This window comes from Apteryx rowi, unplaced genomic scaffold (genome assembly GCF_003343035.1).
Source record: "Apteryx rowi isolate R43461 unplaced genomic scaffold, aptRow1 scaffold_404, whole genome shotgun sequence".
Classification (NCBI taxonomy): domain Eukaryota; kingdom Metazoa; phylum Chordata; class Aves; order Apterygiformes; family Apterygidae; genus Apteryx; species Apteryx rowi.
The window spans coordinates 846,848-865,339 of record NW_020450572.1 but is presented as its reverse complement, the minus strand read 5'-3'; the positions used below and the strand labels follow the sequence as shown (position 1 = coordinate 865,339).

At 39.4% G+C, this 18,492-nt stretch overlaps 1 protein-coding gene across 6 annotated transcripts in view; it reads left to right on the top strand.

Moving 5' to 3' along the window:
• Positions 1-7,986: 7,986 nt before the first annotated feature.
• TRAPPC10 (trafficking protein particle complex 10) overlaps positions 7,987-18,492 on the top strand; it is a 45,637-nt gene continuing 35,131 nt past the window's right edge. Inside the window, exon 1 of one of the 6 annotated variants that reach the window (XM_026075471.1) lies at positions 7,987-8,073. Coding sequence is in view for 3 of the 6 variants with exons in the window: in XM_026075472.1 (XP_025931257.1) it covers positions 8,320-8,410 (91 nt within the window). In the remaining 3 variants the exon portion in view is untranslated. Of the gene's footprint in view, positions 8,074-8,265; positions 8,411-11,851; positions 11,941-16,561; positions 16,581-18,492 lie in introns of those variants that run through there. The other 5 variants (XM_026075472.1, XM_026075468.1, XM_026075467.1 and 2 more) reach the window with 5 other exon arrangements.

Here is an 18,492-nt window from a genome sequence, read left to right as displayed (position 1 = left end):
GATTAAAAGCAAAAGGCACGACCACACATACTCTTGAAATCAGAGCAATAGCCTTGTTTGCAGTATTTTCAAAATTAAGTTCAAGGACATAATCATCTCTCTATGCTCTGTTTCTATTTTTACCACTTTGGGGCTTTATTTTGCTCCATGCCTACTCCCACACAAAAGCACATTTGACATCTACAAAACTAGATTCCAGTGTGCATTTAAAAACTGTCCTTTCTCTGCCCAGACTTCACCCAAGGATGCTGCATTTGATCATATCTGTCAGGTCACTGTAGAACACAGTTTTATTGATTCAGAGCAAGAAAAAAAGTTAGGACTTTAAGCTGAAGGGTTCTTACCTGATTACTTCTAGGCATATTCTGATGGCTTTTTCGGCCTCTTCTTCAGACTTGGTTACTCTAGCATTACCTCCATCTTGCCACTCAGGGAGGATCTGCCTAAGGTGAGCTTGCTAATTTCTAATTAATATTGCATTTTAATTTAATAACTAATGGCTTTTGACATGTTAATTTTAAAATGAGCTTTCCCTTGATGAGTTCAGAGAAGAGTATTTAAATAATGGTGCAACTCAATTTAAGATTCCCTCCTTCCTTCTTCCCATCAATTTTTAATTATACCTGGGACCTGTGAGCTCTTCCCCAGACCGGTGTGATGCATGAACAGAAATGCTATTGCCTAGAAAATCAAATTAGAAATTTTATGGACTAGCTCATAGCAACTTCACCTTCACTCTTTAGAAGCCAGGCCCAAGCAGGAGGATAAATGAAGAGCAGCAGTAACATAATTACTGTGTTACTATGTTTGTGCAAAAATATAATTAGCTGGTATAGGTTTGTTTTGCAAATCTCTCCTTTAATACCTTTTCTGAAGTAACTTCTAGAGATGATGGCACATCTACTTTTATAACAGTTTGTTAGGTGAAAATGAATAGAGTCATGAATATATACTGGAGGAAAGGTTTGTCCTTGTCCTGTCTGTACAGTACTTAGCTGAAGAAATACAGGTGCACGGGCCACAGTGTATAGCTGTTAACTCAATTTAAGTAACGGTGATTTACCTCTTGAGTTGTAACCTGGGTATTCTCTCGCTGCGACACAGGTTAAATAAACCACTGTCTCTTTGAACCTTCATTTCAGGTTCTTCATATCTGGCAATGCAGTCATCCCTTACTAGTGGTGATACCAAAGCTCCTGTACACAAGAGCTGAGCAAGGAAACATCCCGGGCTGGTGCCTTACCAAGGCAAGGCTGCCAAGGGATGGCCAGCACTCAAATTTCTTTCTTTCTGTGTTTCAAATCCATCTCTCAGAATAGTTTAGCTTTCCAGACAAACAGGAAATAAGCCATTTTCTTCTGAGGCTTTTAGCTCCAAGAGGAAGTCATAAACTGCTTTGGGATGTGACTGCTCAGGGCCTTTGCCCTGGACTCTCTCCCACTCATCCTCTTGGCATAAATGAAAATGAAACTCCTTAACCCTTTTCTCTTTTAATACAAGCCTTCTCTCTCTTGGGCTAGTACACCTGCTTTTGATTTTCATGTTGTAATAGCTGGCTCTCTAGCAATGACTGCACACCCTGCAGGGTTGGATAATTCGAAAAGGGAGCTGCTAATGGAGCAGGTAAAGGCAGGTTCAGAGTGGTGGCCACAAAATGCTGGACAGAGTGGTGGATGCTATTGGTTTGGAGCTTGGCATTCAAGACCACCTAATTAACCTTAGCACTTATCTTTTGGCAGCTSAAGTGTTTCTTGTTTGCAGCTCAGGTCCAAGACTGATGTCCTGAAAACATTCTAGAGCTGCAGAAATTCCTGGGGTTTAAGGGCTTTCTCTTTGTGCCAGGAACTGAATTTGTTTCTGCTAGTGGTAGAAGCTTACTAACCAAAAAGTTGCTTGGCTTTCAGCTGAGCTGTAAAAGGCTCTAAGATCATTGCAGCATTATTAGTTAATTTCTAAATAAGTTTGACTGACTCCAGAAATGGACAGAAATGACCCACTAGGTGAGAAGAAAAGGAGGCAAGGATAACGATGGCTCAACTGCAAACCTGACCAGGTGGCATTTCTTTGATCCTCGGTGTTAGGCAGAGTAGAAGAGGTCGTGTCTATTTTTCTTCTTCTAGCTTTTATTTTATTAATGTGGTATAAAGGGACAAAGGCGCAGTTGTTTGCACCATTGGACACCCATCACTATCACCCTGAATGTACTTTGAATTTGTTCTGCTTTATCAAGCTAGGATAATTATACTTGTAACATACTCAATATTTATCTGTCAATTCAAACACTCTTCTCCTTCTGCCTGCAAGGTGAGTCTGCCTCGATAACTCAAACAAGCTACCTTTTTGTGGCATCTTCCCCTGATGAGTAGGATTTCTTGAGAGCTATTCAAAGCAAGCTGCCTGGGAGAAGAGGAAAGTTTGTCATAAGGAGTGCTAGTAAGAGAAGCATTGCCAGGAAAGGAGATCCAGGTTTCTTTGAGTCCCAGAAGATGAAGACTCAGGTTGAAAAGATGGGGATTATAATGCACATGGCAGAGAAGTAGCATGCTACTGCTCCTCCCTTCCAGGCCAGGCAGCATCTCCTGCTCCTTGCTCCAGTTGCTCTGCTCTGGCTTGCTAGCCAATTCTTCTGTAGACCTTCTTTCTTAGGTGATTTTTCTTTTTTTTCTTCTCTGCTTCTTCAGGCTGTAACTTTTCCTGAACCTTCTCAGAGATCTTTTGTGTCTCTCACATTTCAGTTCAACCCTGTAACTATACTTTGCCTTGGCAAGCATTTAAGGGCTCCGAAGGAAGACACACACACAGCTCTCCAGCAAACAGTTACTATCACTTCCTCTCTTGTCTCCGTATCTTCATAACTTTCTGGTGATGTGTAGGCAGTTCGCATAACTGCTTCAGAAACACAGGCATCTGTGGATGGAGTGAAAATGCTTCTGGATAGAGCTGGTAGGAAAATGGATTTCCCATACTAGTTTTATTGCTATTAGATAAATTTCAATCAACCATTTTTCTTCTAACAATTTGAAATAAAAAGCTAAAATTCTGGTTATTGTTTCTAGTTAAATGATTCCTGGCTTATTGCATATTAATTTAAAAAGACAAAGTGTTTTTTAAAGCATTCACTCTAAACAAGAATTCACTTTAGAATGCTATAAAAGCATTYTCCCCCAAATGTCAAAATCTTAACGTTTTTCCTACATTTTTTGTTAGTTGCTAGCTTTGTTAGTTTTGTTAGTTAAGAATGCCTCCAGCATAAGTGCTTTCATATACGAATTCATGAATCACAGAGGGAAGGCACCATATTTTCTGCTCTGGCAGTTGAATAATGTGAAAAGCCATTGCTAAACAGATATCAAATGGACATATCTGTAACTTCTGGTTTCAATGTTATCCTAACCTTAAATCTCAAAGTCTAGACAGATTTTGACTGAATTTGTTTAATGAGATGCATTGCATCTCATTTTTACAGTATTTTGATTAACAGGAATTATCTGAAAATATAGACAAAGACTATGTCTGTTCACAGGGTTTGCGTATACTTGAAAGAGCGCTATACATTGATGAGCCACAAGCTGGCGGCACTAGACTACACCTTTGGGTGTCGATATCTTGATTTGCTTCTGCAAATTGAAAAGACATAAAACTATACATCTGTGTCTATATTGGACTCCTTAATTAATTCTTCCTTTAGGATAAGGTTTCCTAGTATAAAATATATTTACCGTTTGTAAGTAGACCTTTTAATCCCAAATGCACTGCAGTGAATCAGAACAGCAACCACAATGCATTTGACTGGAAGTGCATCAAATCCAATATCTGTTTATCTCAAATTGTTCACTGCCAAATCCCTCAGAGGAGAAAGTGAGAAACTCCTACAAACAAGGATTTCTCTTCTAATCTGCTCATTGGAAAGGTTTCTTTAAGCTTTTCCCATAGGCAGAAGTTGAAAAAAGAGCCTTTTTATAGAAATTCCTTCTGAACTTTTCTTTTCAAACCTTACTGCTGCCCAGATAATGATAAATTTAGACATTCAAATATCCATTCTACCTAAGAAACCTCTGTATAAATCTTTTAATCATCAATAAGAACAAATATTACCACAGAACGGTATCAAATGCAGCATGCAGACTGTTGGTGGAGAAGCTTTTAAATTCTGTATGACTCCTTATAAATCCTAATGCAGAGAGAAGTTGTAAAATCAGGGGAAAGTGACCTGCCTGCAAGATCAGATATACAAAGTAAAAGTGGGAAGAATAATCATTAGCTATTGAGATAGTTAATGAAATGTGGTTAAACAAAGTTAGCATGAAGASCACAGTTTGCATTTTCAAAAGTTACTAGTGAGTTTGTGTGCCCTGTTTTGGGGGAGATACCTATACAGTTCATTTTTTTCCAAGGCTCCTTTTCCTGCTGGTGTGTTCGCACGCACCCAGAGCCCTGTTCTTGTATCCCCTGTCCAGCCTGCAGGCCCCTGCTGCCTTTGCTTAGAAACCAGACTGCTGAGTGAGGAGGAAAGGAAGGGTTGGTGCCCAGCTTGGTCTGCTCCACTATGAAACTCAGAGGAAGCCAAGATGCATGCAGACCTGGAAACTAAAAATCTCTTCTTGGTCTGGCAACATATATACAGCCTTTTCATCCAGTCATATAGATATCTCCTGGATGAATCTACCCCTTTATAATGCACCTCAAGATCCATCACAGCATTGAGCCTATTGCTGTAATAGAAATGATAATGCTGATATTCAGGAGAAACATTTGCACAGGCTCTGGCTAGCTATAAACCAGTTCAGCTCCTCCTCCATTACTGCTTCATCATTTAAAGTGCAGGTATAGTTCTGCTCTGCTAATGGGATTAGGGAAAAGTTTCAGGCATCTGAGATCCAACAAACTGAAATGATGAAGCATTTATGCTAATTGCTTTGCTAGAGATCACAGCAAAGAATGTTTTGTGGGTGTGAATGTAATTTTATTTAGTCAAACACACCAGAATAATTAATTGGAGAGAACTGTAGCTAACCACGATGGCCTAGTATCTATAACATGACTGCTTTTGTGGATGCAAAATTAATGCTCACTTAAAGCATGTATGGTTTCCAATAAAGACAGGTTTTTCAGATGTTGTTGGTAGAAAGGAAAAAGGAAAAGTAAAATTTCCATTGCAATTCAGGAGATCCCTTTTACCCTCTCCCACTTTTTTTCCCAAAAGAAAAATCTCTTCCCTTCATTTCAAAATGTAAGGTAAAGGCATGATGTTGTCAAAGTCCCTATTTCAAAATGCTTTAATTATTCTCTATGTAGTTTGCTATAAAACAGGAAATATTTTCGTTAGAGATCAGTCAACAAATTCACTTTCAAATATTGTTTTCCAGTTAAACATCTAAGAACACAGTGAACAGTTATYGTCTCTCTCTGTCTCTCTTTTGTCTCTTTTTCTGGGGTAGAGTGGGAAGGTGTGGGAATAATTCAAAGTGCAGAAGCATTTGCTTCACTTGCTATCAAACAGCAGCTAGCAAAGCTAAGTCAGTTTTTTCGTTTAACAGAAACCACTATACTGTAACTACAAAAGCTAAAGAGAGAAGGAAATTTAATGTATGTGAAATTCTGTGGTCATTAAAACTTGAATCCCAAAGACCTATTGATTTTAGTTCTAATCTTTGAAAAACAGGGGAGAACCACTCTATACTAAGGGGGTTGTTGGAACAGATTCATACTTATTTAATTTGTTTTTGCCTGTCTTCACACCTGCATTGTTTAGAACTGTGCATGATGGTCTGTTTAATAGGTTCTGTAAGCATGAAATGAATTACTTTAGAGCTGACTGGCAGGATTTTATCATTTTCTGCACATGTATATAACAATGTTTTTTCTTTTCTGTTTCAGTAAATCACAAGTTTGCCACATTTAGTACTGATACTGTAAAATTATATATAAATGCAGCAATTTTCTTAAAGCAAATTGTTGGTGTCTTGATACATCTTGACACTCATAGCGAAAAAAAAAGTAATAGTTTAATTGTTGAATTACCACCACTTTATGTTTCTTCTCAAGAAAGTGGAAACATAGCAAGCATCAACCCAGGTGATGGAATTCATCTGCCAAAGATAGATGTGTTTATCACAAGTAGCTGCCTTGCCATTCTTGTCACCACAGAACAACAGACACTTTTAGAGCTGGAGACTCCTCTCACTCTAAAGTGAACGCTTACCACAGAGCTGAGGTACGGGAACCTGGAAGAACTTTTCTCTCTCATCTGTCAAAGGAGCTAGGAACAATGGCAGAGACATAGGTGTCCACAGTCAGTTTCATTCCACCCAAAGGGAGAACTGATTTGGTTATATCTACATAATGAAAAAAATACTAGTGTCCAGCTTCTCACCTGAAAATGAAGATCAAGTCCAATGTTTTATGTAAACGTCTATGTAAGATTTAAAGCTAAGGGCTTGTAAAGAATTTTTTATTTGACTGTGCTTTAGAAATAATTCTTGTTCTAACTAAGGAGGGAGAGAAGTTCAGGGCAAATGCTAATGAAAATATTTAAAGCATCTGAAAAAGTAATTAATCCCCAGACCAAAACAGTATATTAAAGACAGAGATAAGACTGGATGAAACTGAAACATCACAGGGATACTGTAGTTATTTCCAAAAAAAGTGTTATAAGCCCAGGAAACAAARAATTAATGTTGCACTGAAAAAAAATTCTTAACAAATGGATTTCTGGAAATACTTGTACACTCAAACAACCTTGGCACAATGTCACTTTGTAATAAACATACAATTACAGTTAATATATAGATGTTTATAGTCCTGCCTTAGAGCACATTTGCTTTTATATGTGAATGCAGTGTTTCTCATTTTTACCCTTTGTGGTAGAACAGTTTGAGCATGCTCTTCTATATTTTAAATAACGTACTGAATCCTCCAAGTTTCGTATTTTTGATTCTGAAGAAATTGCACATTCCCAAGATGAACAGTAGGCTTCATTAAAAGGACTCAGACTACAGTAAAATAGAGTCAATTTTATACATTATATACATTTTATACAGTAAAATACAGTCAGTTTTATGTACATCCCTCCACTCATTCACCTACCCAGACATCTTTTTCCTGTTCCCTGTACTCTTCTCTCCAACCTCACACTCCATACACATCCCCCTCTCCCTTTCTTCGTGGTTTCCATGCTCCAAGAATGCAACTAGTGAATTATAAAGCCAGCCACCTGTTGCCTGATTCACTGTGATATGCAAAGCACATCTTCAAGGTGACCTGCAACCAGACTGCTTAAAGTATTTGAGGCCAATGGAGAACATGATCCCTAATGCACTTACTCCCATTGTGCTAGCTGAGCTGTAGGCTCCAACAACCATGGCTTAGGCTCTGAAATATGACAGGATGCACGTTGCACACTTCTGTGGATACCCTCCTTTCTTTTTCCTATCAACACCAAAAGTGAAAAACAGTAGTTTTCCATGCTGCCATAAGGAATTATTTGAAGGTGGTGATCTGAGGCTTAAATCCACTCGGGTAATGCATCTGTCACGCAAAATCCAACTTCTTCTAGGTCCAGAACATCTGACCCTGCCTCTTCCCCCCCTCGCACAAAGCCAGCCCCGCCACGACAGAGCTGGCTAGGTCGGTCTCCCTGCCTCTACTCTAACGGCGCAAATCTAAACAGATTCACAGCTTTTAGGCCAAACGCAGCGAGCCCCGAGGCGCAGGCAGCCTGAGCCGCTCCTTCCCAAGGCCGCTTCAGAGCACGCGGCCGCAGCACRCTGCCCCGCCATGCGCTAACCGGCCCCCCAGGCCCCCCGACGCGCGCAAAGGCAGCACGGAGGAGAGCAGACCCTCTCCGGGCGGACCGGGGCTAACGGCCCCCCCCAACGGCCGCGCGGGGATACGCCCACGCCGCTCTGCGCAGGCGCGCCTCGCCGCGCCGCGCCTCGCCCCGCCCCGTTCCCTTCCCTTCTTAGAGGCTCCCCTCCCCAGCGTCTCCCCCTTCCTCCCCTTTTCTGTCGGCCGAGCGCTGTTGCCCCGCTCCTTTAAGGCTCGGCCCCGCCCCCGCGGCGCTCCCCGGAAGCGGTAATGCCCAGCGGGTGATCCAGGAAGCGGATGGGCTCGCGGCCTTCCTYTCTGGAACGGCGCTGCGGGGAAGGGGCGGGGGGAGCGGCGGTGGCGGCGGTCCGCGCGAGCAGGTGCCGAGGCGGAGCGCCCGGCCCGGCCCCCCGGCGGCGGGGGTGTGTGTATTGGGGAGGGAGGGGGAGCAGCGCCGTCGTTTCCATGGCGCCGAGGGGGCGGGGGAGCCGGGGCTGAGGACCCCGCCCGCCCATGGACCCCGCCGCGGCGGCGGCCGCCGAGGAGGAGGGCGGGGAGAAGCCCCCGGTGATCTACACCATGGAGAACAAGCCCATCGTCACCTGTGAGTGCCTCTCGCCAGCCCTCTTCCCCCCGGCGGCCGTTAACGGCTCGCGCCGGGGCAGCAACGTCCGGCGGGAGCGTTCTGGGGCGGGGGAAAGCACCCGGCCGGGGCGGCGGGGCGCTGGAGTGCGGCGGCTCCGCAGGGAGTGGCTGGAATAACGGGGGGAGGGAGGGAGGGAGGGGGGAAGGGGTGCGGTTCGAGCGGGGCAGCGGCCCTCTTTAAAAGGGCGCCTCGGTGGAGATCCGCGGCTGGGGGTTGTTTTTGTGGCTGGTGCTTTGACTGGAGAAAATGGCACTTCGGGGGTGGTCTGATGCTTCCCCCCCCCCTTTTTTTTGACTTTTTTTTATGGCGGTAGACAAAATTCGAGTTTGTTTCTGTATGCTTCAGGGTTATAGTGACAGAAATTAACATTTCGCTTACAGGTGCTTAGAGATTTGAATACCACCATAAAACTTAACCCCCAAACTTCTTGCCAGTGAGTTTTGTGTAGGTTCACTCTGGGTAAGAGGTGTATCGCCAGAAAGATGACATGCTTTCTGGGGAGGAGGGATTCCCACTGACAGTTTCCCAGTGGCATTATAACTTAATTTTTAATTATTAGGTTTTAATTTCATCTCTGAAAGCGAGACAGTTTATTTAATAAACAGTACTGCACGGTTCCAGTGATGAATTAGTTCTTACAGGTGTCAGAGACAGGCTGCTGGAGCATGTGGACATTGGTCCTGATGTAAAGTGCAAGAGGGTTGCACATGAAGTTCCCCTAAAACAAACTCATGAAGTACTCAAGCATACTGGTGTCTGGCCACAGAAGTTTATTCATATGTGGCCCCAATGCCAGCAAGCGTTTTCATCCTTCAGATTTTCAGAGTTAATTCCGTTCAGATTGCAGGGAGAGGGAGCAGAAAAAAAACATATTTTTGTTGTGTTTGTCATCTTCCCTTTCAAATAGTGTTGATACCTTCTGGACAGACTGATTTAGCAAGCTCCAGTATTCTGGGCTGTGCGGTGCAGGTGTGCAACTTTTAATAAGCTTCTGGATTATTATCAATGTGTTTGAAGATGACAATTTTAGAATGGACTGTGGTACTGTGAACTGCTTCTTGGGCAAATAAAAGGATAGGGAATAACTTGGTCCCAGGTTAGTTAGCAATATCTCCTAATCTTGGAATGGAAAAGAGAATCAGAAGTTAGGGAAGGGAATAGGACTTTACTTTTGCAACTAAATTTTAATTTATTAGTTATGAAACAATTTTAACGTATTGTGCTGTCTTAAGACACTTAAACAGAAGCTTCTGGAGAAAAATCATTATTCTTTTTCAGATATTGCATGAATTTATGGTTTTTGAAGCATACCCCTAAACCATAATTATACTCAAAACTGTAGTTACATATATATGTGTGTGTATATATRTATATTTAAATTTATAATGCTTTTAATAAAAAAGGGTGAATGAATTCAATTTAGAAAAATCTACTTGTTTTATCAAAATGTATTGAATCCTTTGTCCTACTTCAAGGTGCTCTTGAAATCCATTTCTCTTCAGATTAAACTTGGAAAATGTGCATATTGGAAACATCTGAAGAATATTGTTGCTTCCCTTGTAGGTGCTATGTTAGTGTTCTGACTAAGGTGGAATGTTTTTTACATTTGCTGTTTTTACCTTGTATTTAGAACTGGAGTGTGTGTGTTTGTGTGTGTGTTTGGGGTGTGGTGTGGTGTCAGTCTTTACTATTTCTGTATGATTTCAGTCTGTAAAATTAACTTTCCATCTGTCAAAGTACATGTAATTTTACCTCAGGCTTGCTTTTTTGTTGGTAACTGCAGTAAAAGACTTTGACCTCTTAGTACCACGAGATATTCAAAATTCCAAATATTAAATTTTCTCAGGTTTTAATCAAGCCCAATTATCTGATGTTAAAAATAAAGTACACTTGCTATATGAAATTAATAATTGTGGTTACAAAAGGTTTTGGAATCATTACCATACAGTATGATGCACATATCCCCAAATGGGGTATGAGATGAATGTTATGTGTCATTTGCGTGCCTCACTACTGGACTAAAGAAATCATTTCTGGGACTATGAGCAAGCATGCCAGTAGTACCCTTACTGATGGGGATTGGACTGTGACAACTGAATTCATAATATAAAGCTTACTGAGCAAAAGAGATGACTTCTCTATTGAATGTAGTCATGGTGAATTGCTACTCCTTCCCCCAACTAAAAACTCTGCTTTTAATGGTGGCAATGCATTTTGCTTTAACTTCCTTTCTCCTTCATCCAGAGAAGAGGAGTATTTAGAGGCCATGGAATTTCAAAGAAATGCATTCCACAAAATTATGACTTTTATTTGAGGGAAAGCTTTTCTGACAATTATACAGCAGGTGATTTATGAACAGTTGAAGCTTGGTCTTCTAGGAGGAGAATTGTTGGTTCAATATTGGTTTCTTGGAAAATGCATTCAAAACCACAATATTAGAAGCTGCTTGACAAATACAGCTTGGCTTTTGTTTTGTTGTCCTGGTTTCAAGCAGTCTGGGATAACTGTCCCACCTAGCAGGTGTACGTGAGGGGAAAACCAGAGTTGCAAGGAGAGACCAGTTTTTGACTATATGAAAGAAGAGCGAAGGTCAAGTGAGGCTGTACCTCAAACTATAAGTAATTCCTTTTACTACCAGTTTTAGATTTGCTTCTGTCAAGTAAAAAATTCTATCATGATATACTCCTCTTAACTTTTAGTTACTCTTAGTAATTGAAAACTGTTGAGAGACAGTTTTTTTTTTTGAATGAAACTTGTTTTCAACATCATGCACATCTGAGTGATGTTCTGTAAACAGATGCTCTTATTGTATGTTGTAACTCATGAACTTGAAATAAATTTGAGAATACTCCGAAAACTGCTTCTGTTTAGGACAAAACTGGTAAAGAAAGTTATGGTCTCAAAACTATGAGTTAGTTTGTATTTTGAAAGTAATTATTTGCTATGTTGGTAAGATCCTGAATTCAGCATTGTTTGTTCTGTAATGTTGATAATTCTGTTACGAAGTTTATGCTGGTCTATACATACTTAAGTATGTTTTCAAGTGAACTTCCTTTATAGACTTTCACAGATGTACTTTGTGCTTAACATGGAGATGTATTTGGATTAGAACAGTTATCTTTTTATGGATAGGTAAGTAGGTCTTGGTCCACTGGTATGTTCAAAACTTTGAACTTGGGTTTCTTATCTCCTAGTCCTTAACAGCAGGAGGAGGGTGAGGCTTTCAAGGTGCTAATGCATTTCATTGCTCCTGTTCAGAATTGAAAAGTTTGAATAGTGTTTCTGTAATTCACTTCCATTCTGATGTGGATTTTTATCAGGCTAGCATATCTGGACATCTGCTATTTCACAGTTGTAAAATTTTCTCCTTAACAGAACTGCAGCTCTCTGCTGGACAAAAGGCAGCAACTGTTGGAGTAAGCCTGCAAAACAATTTAAGAAGGAATTCAAGTCTGTTTCCTGAAGTTGAAATTTCAAGGGGAGTGTAGGTAGGATAATGCAGATACCTATTCTTAGCATCTGGAATGCAAAATGAGGAAGAGAAATCTTCTCAAACTTGTCAGATTAGTAATGTGTTTGCAATTTACCTTGAACCTTTTCTACCTCAAAAATTTTTTTTTAGTATTTTATGAAAAAAATATGTTTAGGAGCAAATACTAACTTAAAGATAAAAATCCTTGCAAGATGGGATGATTGCTCAGAAACTCTGGAAAGTGAGAAAGCTGAAAATAAACTTTACAGTTGACAACTAAAAGTTATATTTAGAGGGTTTTTTCTTTGTAAAGGCAATCTTTATTCTTCTGTTCTTTCTGCCTATAATATGCTTCTATAGACTCTAAAGACCAGGACTGATATTCTGTAGACTCAGTATTCTATACTGAGATACAGCAAAAATATATTTTTCCTGGTGTTTAAGAATGGCAGGCTGCCTGTATATATTTGTAAAAGACAGCACTGGTGTAGTAACTACATCAATGCAATCTTTCTTAAGTTCCCCCCATATGTACTGGCTTGGGACTATAGAAATAAAAATGGCAGCCTCCATACAGCTTGTATATTTGATTCCAATTGTGAATGCAGTTTTTGTCACTGCATACTTCTCGTGTAGGTACTGTAATGAAATAACTTTGGCCAAGGGCTTTGTATGTAGGTGTATTAGCCTTATATTTATGGTGTCTGTATTATTGGCAAAAACGTATCTTTATTAAAAAATTTAATTAATGGATTTCAGTTAGGTAAACTGCCTAACCAAAAACATGTAGAGAAATTTTCTTTGGGCACACTGTATTTTGTAAATGTGAAAAAGTAATATATTCACAGAAAGATGCAGTTCCTTTATCTTTTCTCCCTTCTCTTAGAATTACAGTACCTGATATAGTATTAAGTCATTCTCGTCAGTTAGGTCTGAATGCCATGATGACTCCTTTCCAAATTAGTTTGAATTTTTATACTGTCGGTCTTTACTGCATTGTAAAGCCAGTGGGGAGCCTCACTTTCAGCTGTGGTTGTGTTACTCTGGCACATTACCTTTCAAACTCTTGTTTCAAGTTTGTAGCAATTTATCTTCATTGCTGCTAGAGCCTGTATGTTTACTAAGTGATTTGAGTCAGTTTGAGCTTTCCTATTGCTGTAGAAATACTATTTTTTAGCATCATTAATAGTTTTTTGTTGAAGAGGCAAGTTGAGCAATTGCATCAGAGCATCAGATGTCATGAATTTGGGTAGTTTCTCTGAAATGTTGAGCTGACATCTTTTAAACAATGCAGTTGACTTTCCTTGATAATCTAAACAGTATTGCTTCTTTCTCATGAATCATATTTGAAATTTACTGTTTCAAAGACTTTCTGGAACTGTATGAATGAATGTTTCTTGCAAATACTTATCAGCAAAGGATTTGGATGAAATAATGTGTCCTTACCTGGTTGGCTTGCATTTAAGTTATTAGCTCTATCTTTATCCATACAAAGAGCAGGTTGAAGACTCAGATGATCCTGCTAAATGAAGGAATTTARTAGGTTCTTCAGAGCTTCCCTACCAAGTTATTCTTTTGCAGTTATTTTCATGTAGTTCTTAAAATTTCCATGTCAGTTTGTAGTATCTGCTTATATGTTGTATATGCCTGTATATATTTATTCTCACTGTCAGTACTCTGTCCAAGTAGAAAGAAATTTATGTATTCCTTAATATGTCTCTCTGTGGAGAGACTAGGATGCACCACTTTCATCCAGTCCTTCTTGTTGAGATGCTGTGATGCAGCAGGAGCAAAGCCATCAGCAAAATCATTATAGGCCTGGGAATGGAAACTCTATGCTTATCTTATAGATATCAGCAAAAACAGAAAAGATTAATACAGTTAAAGGGGAGGTGGGAACAGTTTTATGTCTTCTTTGCAGGGAAAATAAATATTTGCTGTTAATCATCCTGTTCTAGTACTGGAAGAGCTTGATTCAAAGTTCTTCTGTTGTTAGTAGACAGAGGTAATAAAAGATGCACCAGGGAAGAAGTGACAGGTAGCCCAAGTGGTTTGAACAGTTTGTAGCTAGTAAGACCTTTAACAACAACAAAAAAATCCCCCCAACCCCCACCCCCAAATATATCATCTCATATATGTGTATTTTCCCTGTTCTTGAATGGGACTTGGGTYTGCCCTGTAGGTCATTTGCATTGTCTAGCTGATTCAATATTATTCTGTAGGTATATACCTGATTATATATGTCATAAGAGGAAGAAATGTATTGTTGCTAGTGTTAACCCTTGATTTCTAGATTAAGTGATGTTGCAGTAAGTAAGGATTTAAAGCTTTACTAAAGATTTTTCTTCTGCAGGCTCCTAGTGAATCAAGTAAGACTATATAGCAATCTAGCTGTCTTCTGTTTCAATTTTTAGACCTTTTTTGAAAATGAGCTGGGGTGGGGGGAAGGCAGGAGGAACCTTAAAAAATCCCTTCCAAAACTTCTGGCGAATCTGTTTATAATAGGCTAGTGAATTTAAAGCATTCATAGCAGAACTTTTGACCAGTGGAAGAATAAGTGGCATCAGAAAAGGTAGCCTTGAGTGATATTTGGGAATAAAATCAAAGTAAGCCTATGCCAAAGTATAGTCTTGGACTGAGCTCGTTTAGAGGTGTTTGGAGCCTTTTATCTCAGTCCACAGGGTTTGTTGTTGTTATCGAAGTAAAATATTTGTCTGCCTTAGTCATTTGATATCAGGAGTCTGTTCTTCTTACAGTGCCTGTATAGTTAGTGGGTTGGGATAATTTCCTCTAGAGGAAGATATTAAATTGTGGTTTATTCAGGTACTGTAGTGACAAAGTCTATACATATCAAAAATTTGTGGAGGCTTAGAAAAAGCAGTGACTTCTTCAGGATTTTGGTGGTTTTTAGGCATGTATCAAACTAAAAAGTGCCAATATTTTATTGTGCTTTTTATCAGACAGTTATCACAAAGTGAATGCTTGTTCTTCTTGAGAATCCTGGCAAGGTTGTCATTCTGGTTCTCACATCATTCCCATACAGATTTCCAGCAGAACAGGTGTACTGGACTGGGACGGAGAGGAGGGAGGATGGTTACTTTGACTCCATCTGCCAGAACATCAGGGAGAAAGATAAAAGGGGAAGAAGGGGAAAAAAGGAAAAAGTGGGGCTGGTAGCATATGGTTTTAACGGGCAGTTTGAACCTTCCCCTGGTCTGCAGTGGTATTGACTAGGGTGCTCGCTCACCTTTGCATTGTGCTATTACCTAAACCACGGCTACTTTGGTACTAATTAAATGGGCATTAGTTGCCCATTTCACTTTTTGGCTTAACATAATTTTTTAAGTTTTTCCATGGGCTAGGTCTATAGTTATGAGCTGCTCTACAGAGATGCAGCCTGTTCTGGACAATAGATTTAGATATTCTTTACTCAATTTCTGTAATGAATTTTTACAGCCAGGTTCACTATCAAGACTCCTGTGGGGAAGTTTTGTTCCCTTTTTGCCTGACCTGGCCATCTTAACATTTTGGATGTCAATTTGATGGATGTCAAGTGTTCGAGGTCCATATAAGTGTTTTTAAATTATGCTGTCTGACTCAGTGTTTTAAAAAGGCTTATGGTAAAACCCTTTAAGGTTCCACTGGGCTTCATTTGTGTTTGTTTTCTGGACAGGTACCTATTTGTCTTGATTTACGTTTGTGAAGTACTTTGATACGTGGTGAAGGGCATGCCTTCTGAACCTTAATATGGTGGAAAGAAAGGAATCCTGCACACTCTCTCCTTTCTTCCTTTTCTCCAGAAGTGTTTCTGTTTAAGTTATGTCATTTGAGTATTAATGCTTTCTATTATTTACTTAGTTAAATTAAGGGTTAACACATCACTTGCAGTAATTCTGTAAGTGACACCACTCCAAGTATGGGATAATTCTGTGCTTCCTTGTTTTGTGTGTACATTGATATCCAGATGGGGAGTGAATGGATTGAGATATACAATCTAGAGGCTATGGATTGTCAGGTTTTTTATTGTAACCAAAAAATAAAAAAATCTAATTAAAAAAAATTTATAAATTTATACTACAAATCAGAAAAACTATAAACTACTTTAAAGTATGTATAAATGTGTAATGATGAAATAGAAGAAATATTACATTAGTTATATCTGATATTATTTTATTTATAAAAGATTTATATTAGTCAAACTTAAAGAATATGGTAAAACCAAAGATGTGCCCTTCTAATCGTGTTTTAAGTGATAAAGGATGACTCCTTGATGTTACCCTCTAGTTATCATCTCTATTGGGAAATTCAGGTCTTGTATTTTATTCTGTCAATTCTAAAATAAGAAAACCCTTTCTTAGTAGGCTTCTCTGTTTTTGTCGTGAAAGGATTCCAAAATTACTTTTATTTCTCATTTATACACATCTTCCCTCCTTCTCAACAATGTCTGATCTTGCTTTATACTTTGGCTAGGAGTGACTTTCTTCCATTCCTGAGAATTCTTACAGTGAGGGCTGAGTGTTGAGACCCATCCACTGAAGTGAACTTGCTGCGATGAAATGGTGCTCAGGCATCCTGCCATGTTCTTTCTTAAAAACAAACAAAACAACAGAAACCTTTGAAGCAATTCTCAGTTTTCTGCAGGCTTTTGGATTTGCTGTAAGTTTGAATTCCAGGCTTAGTTGTGTTTTCAGAACATTCCCTCCAAAATTCAGTTTCATGCAAGGAAAACTTTTACATTTTCACATTACTAACTAGTCTTGTTGATATTTGTCCTGTGTCAATATTGTGCTAATTTTGTCTAGTGGTGACTTCACTTTTAATGTTTTTTGAGGTGAGATGGCTCAAATTTGCTGATTACAGTAGATACAGGCTCCAGATGAGCAGAACTTGAAATGTTAAAATCCTTTAGGTATTTGTAATATTTTAGAGGTATTTATTCTGTGTTCAAAGATATCTGATGTATTTTGTCTTGTAGGTCCATTCTCCCTTTTCTCTAGTTCTTGAGGACAGTCTTGCCTTGAATATAAGACAGGTTCTTTTGTGCATTTTACATGCCATCAAAGCCAATGCAGGAAGAAAGAAAAAAAAACCTAACTGGTTTTAAAACTGATTCARTTTTTTTTTAAACTGATAATGATGTGGTTGTCTGTAATACCAGGATGCTTAAACCTCATTGTTTAGTAGTTCCTCTGTATCCTGGATCAATCCTTTTCAGTCAAGATGTTGAGTTCTGAAACTTTTTTCGTGGCACCTGTTGGATTTTTAGGGGCAGTGTAGAAAGAGTACTTTGTTATGCTCCAGAGGTAAAATATGTAACTGCTCTTTAGTTCAGGTTCCAAGCTTCATGGATTATCATTTGATGTGGTCAGCCTGCTGTTGCTAAACCACTGATCTGTATGGGCAGTAATGAGTTGCAAATCAATAGACTGTTCTCCATGGCCTAGCTCACTGGGATATTGTAACCTGGTATGAGATAACATTAGCAATATGGTTAACATTTGTTTCACTATTTATTTTAGGCATTTGTTTATAGTCCTAAACTCAAGATTTGGTATAGTACACTTAATCTGGAATAGGACACAGGTGAAGAGTCAAGAATAAAATGTTCTGTACTCTTCTGGAGACTTAAGGCTAAAGCACTAATAGTAGAGTTCTTTTTAGCTATTTTAGGAAACCGTATCACTGATTAATAGCTTTTGTGTTCAGAGGTTAAAAAAATCTGGCTTTGCTTATTGTAGCTTTTAAACTCAGACTGTGTTTTTTTTAATTTATTATGCAGCAATAATTGTGCTAATGGCTAGTAATCAAAATAGAGTATGTAAGAAGATTGGGAAAAAGTGAGTGGACTAGAAAAGGGGTTTTCAAAACAAATAAGATTTCCTAAACTACTGCACAAGTAGTTCCAGGCTCTGTGCCAGGATATGTGATTGTGTGATGGGAGGGAGAAGAAGGGGTGTCAGGTGCCTCTCCAGCCCTAGTGCCCTGTTTCACAGAAAGATAAGAGCATCTCTGTTCAGTTTGAGATATACAATAAAGAATGACTACAAAAGGAAATAGAAGGAAAAATACCTGGAAATAGCAGTGTTACTTGTATGCCTGTTTAAAATCTTAACTGAGAAATGTAACTCTTCAGCTCAAGATATGCTGGGAAGGAGAATAAGGAGGAATGGAGAGAGTGCAGCCTCTGTAAGAGGAAATAAAGGATTTTTATTAATTTGCGGTCTGAGGTAAAGGGGAATGCAGCCAGCCAAAGATGAAAAAGGCAGTGAGGAGGAGGTATGGGGAAGAGAGCAATAGCTGTGATAGCTTCAGGGCAACGTGCAGATGAGAGATTTAGTCATAAGTGATACTGCTAAACTAGTATGGGCCAGATCATTACCCCAGCTTTAGACAGGGCACATGACATAACAGACTTTAGAACTATGCTCCAGTGCAGTGGAAAACATGTTTCTGACCTTACTCCTTTCTCATTTAGATGTCTTTGCCAGTAGTCAAATGCCATCTCTTCCCCTGTTAAGGATGGTGAAAGGCTATTTGGGCGTTATACATTGGCTGGTGTGTTGAACCA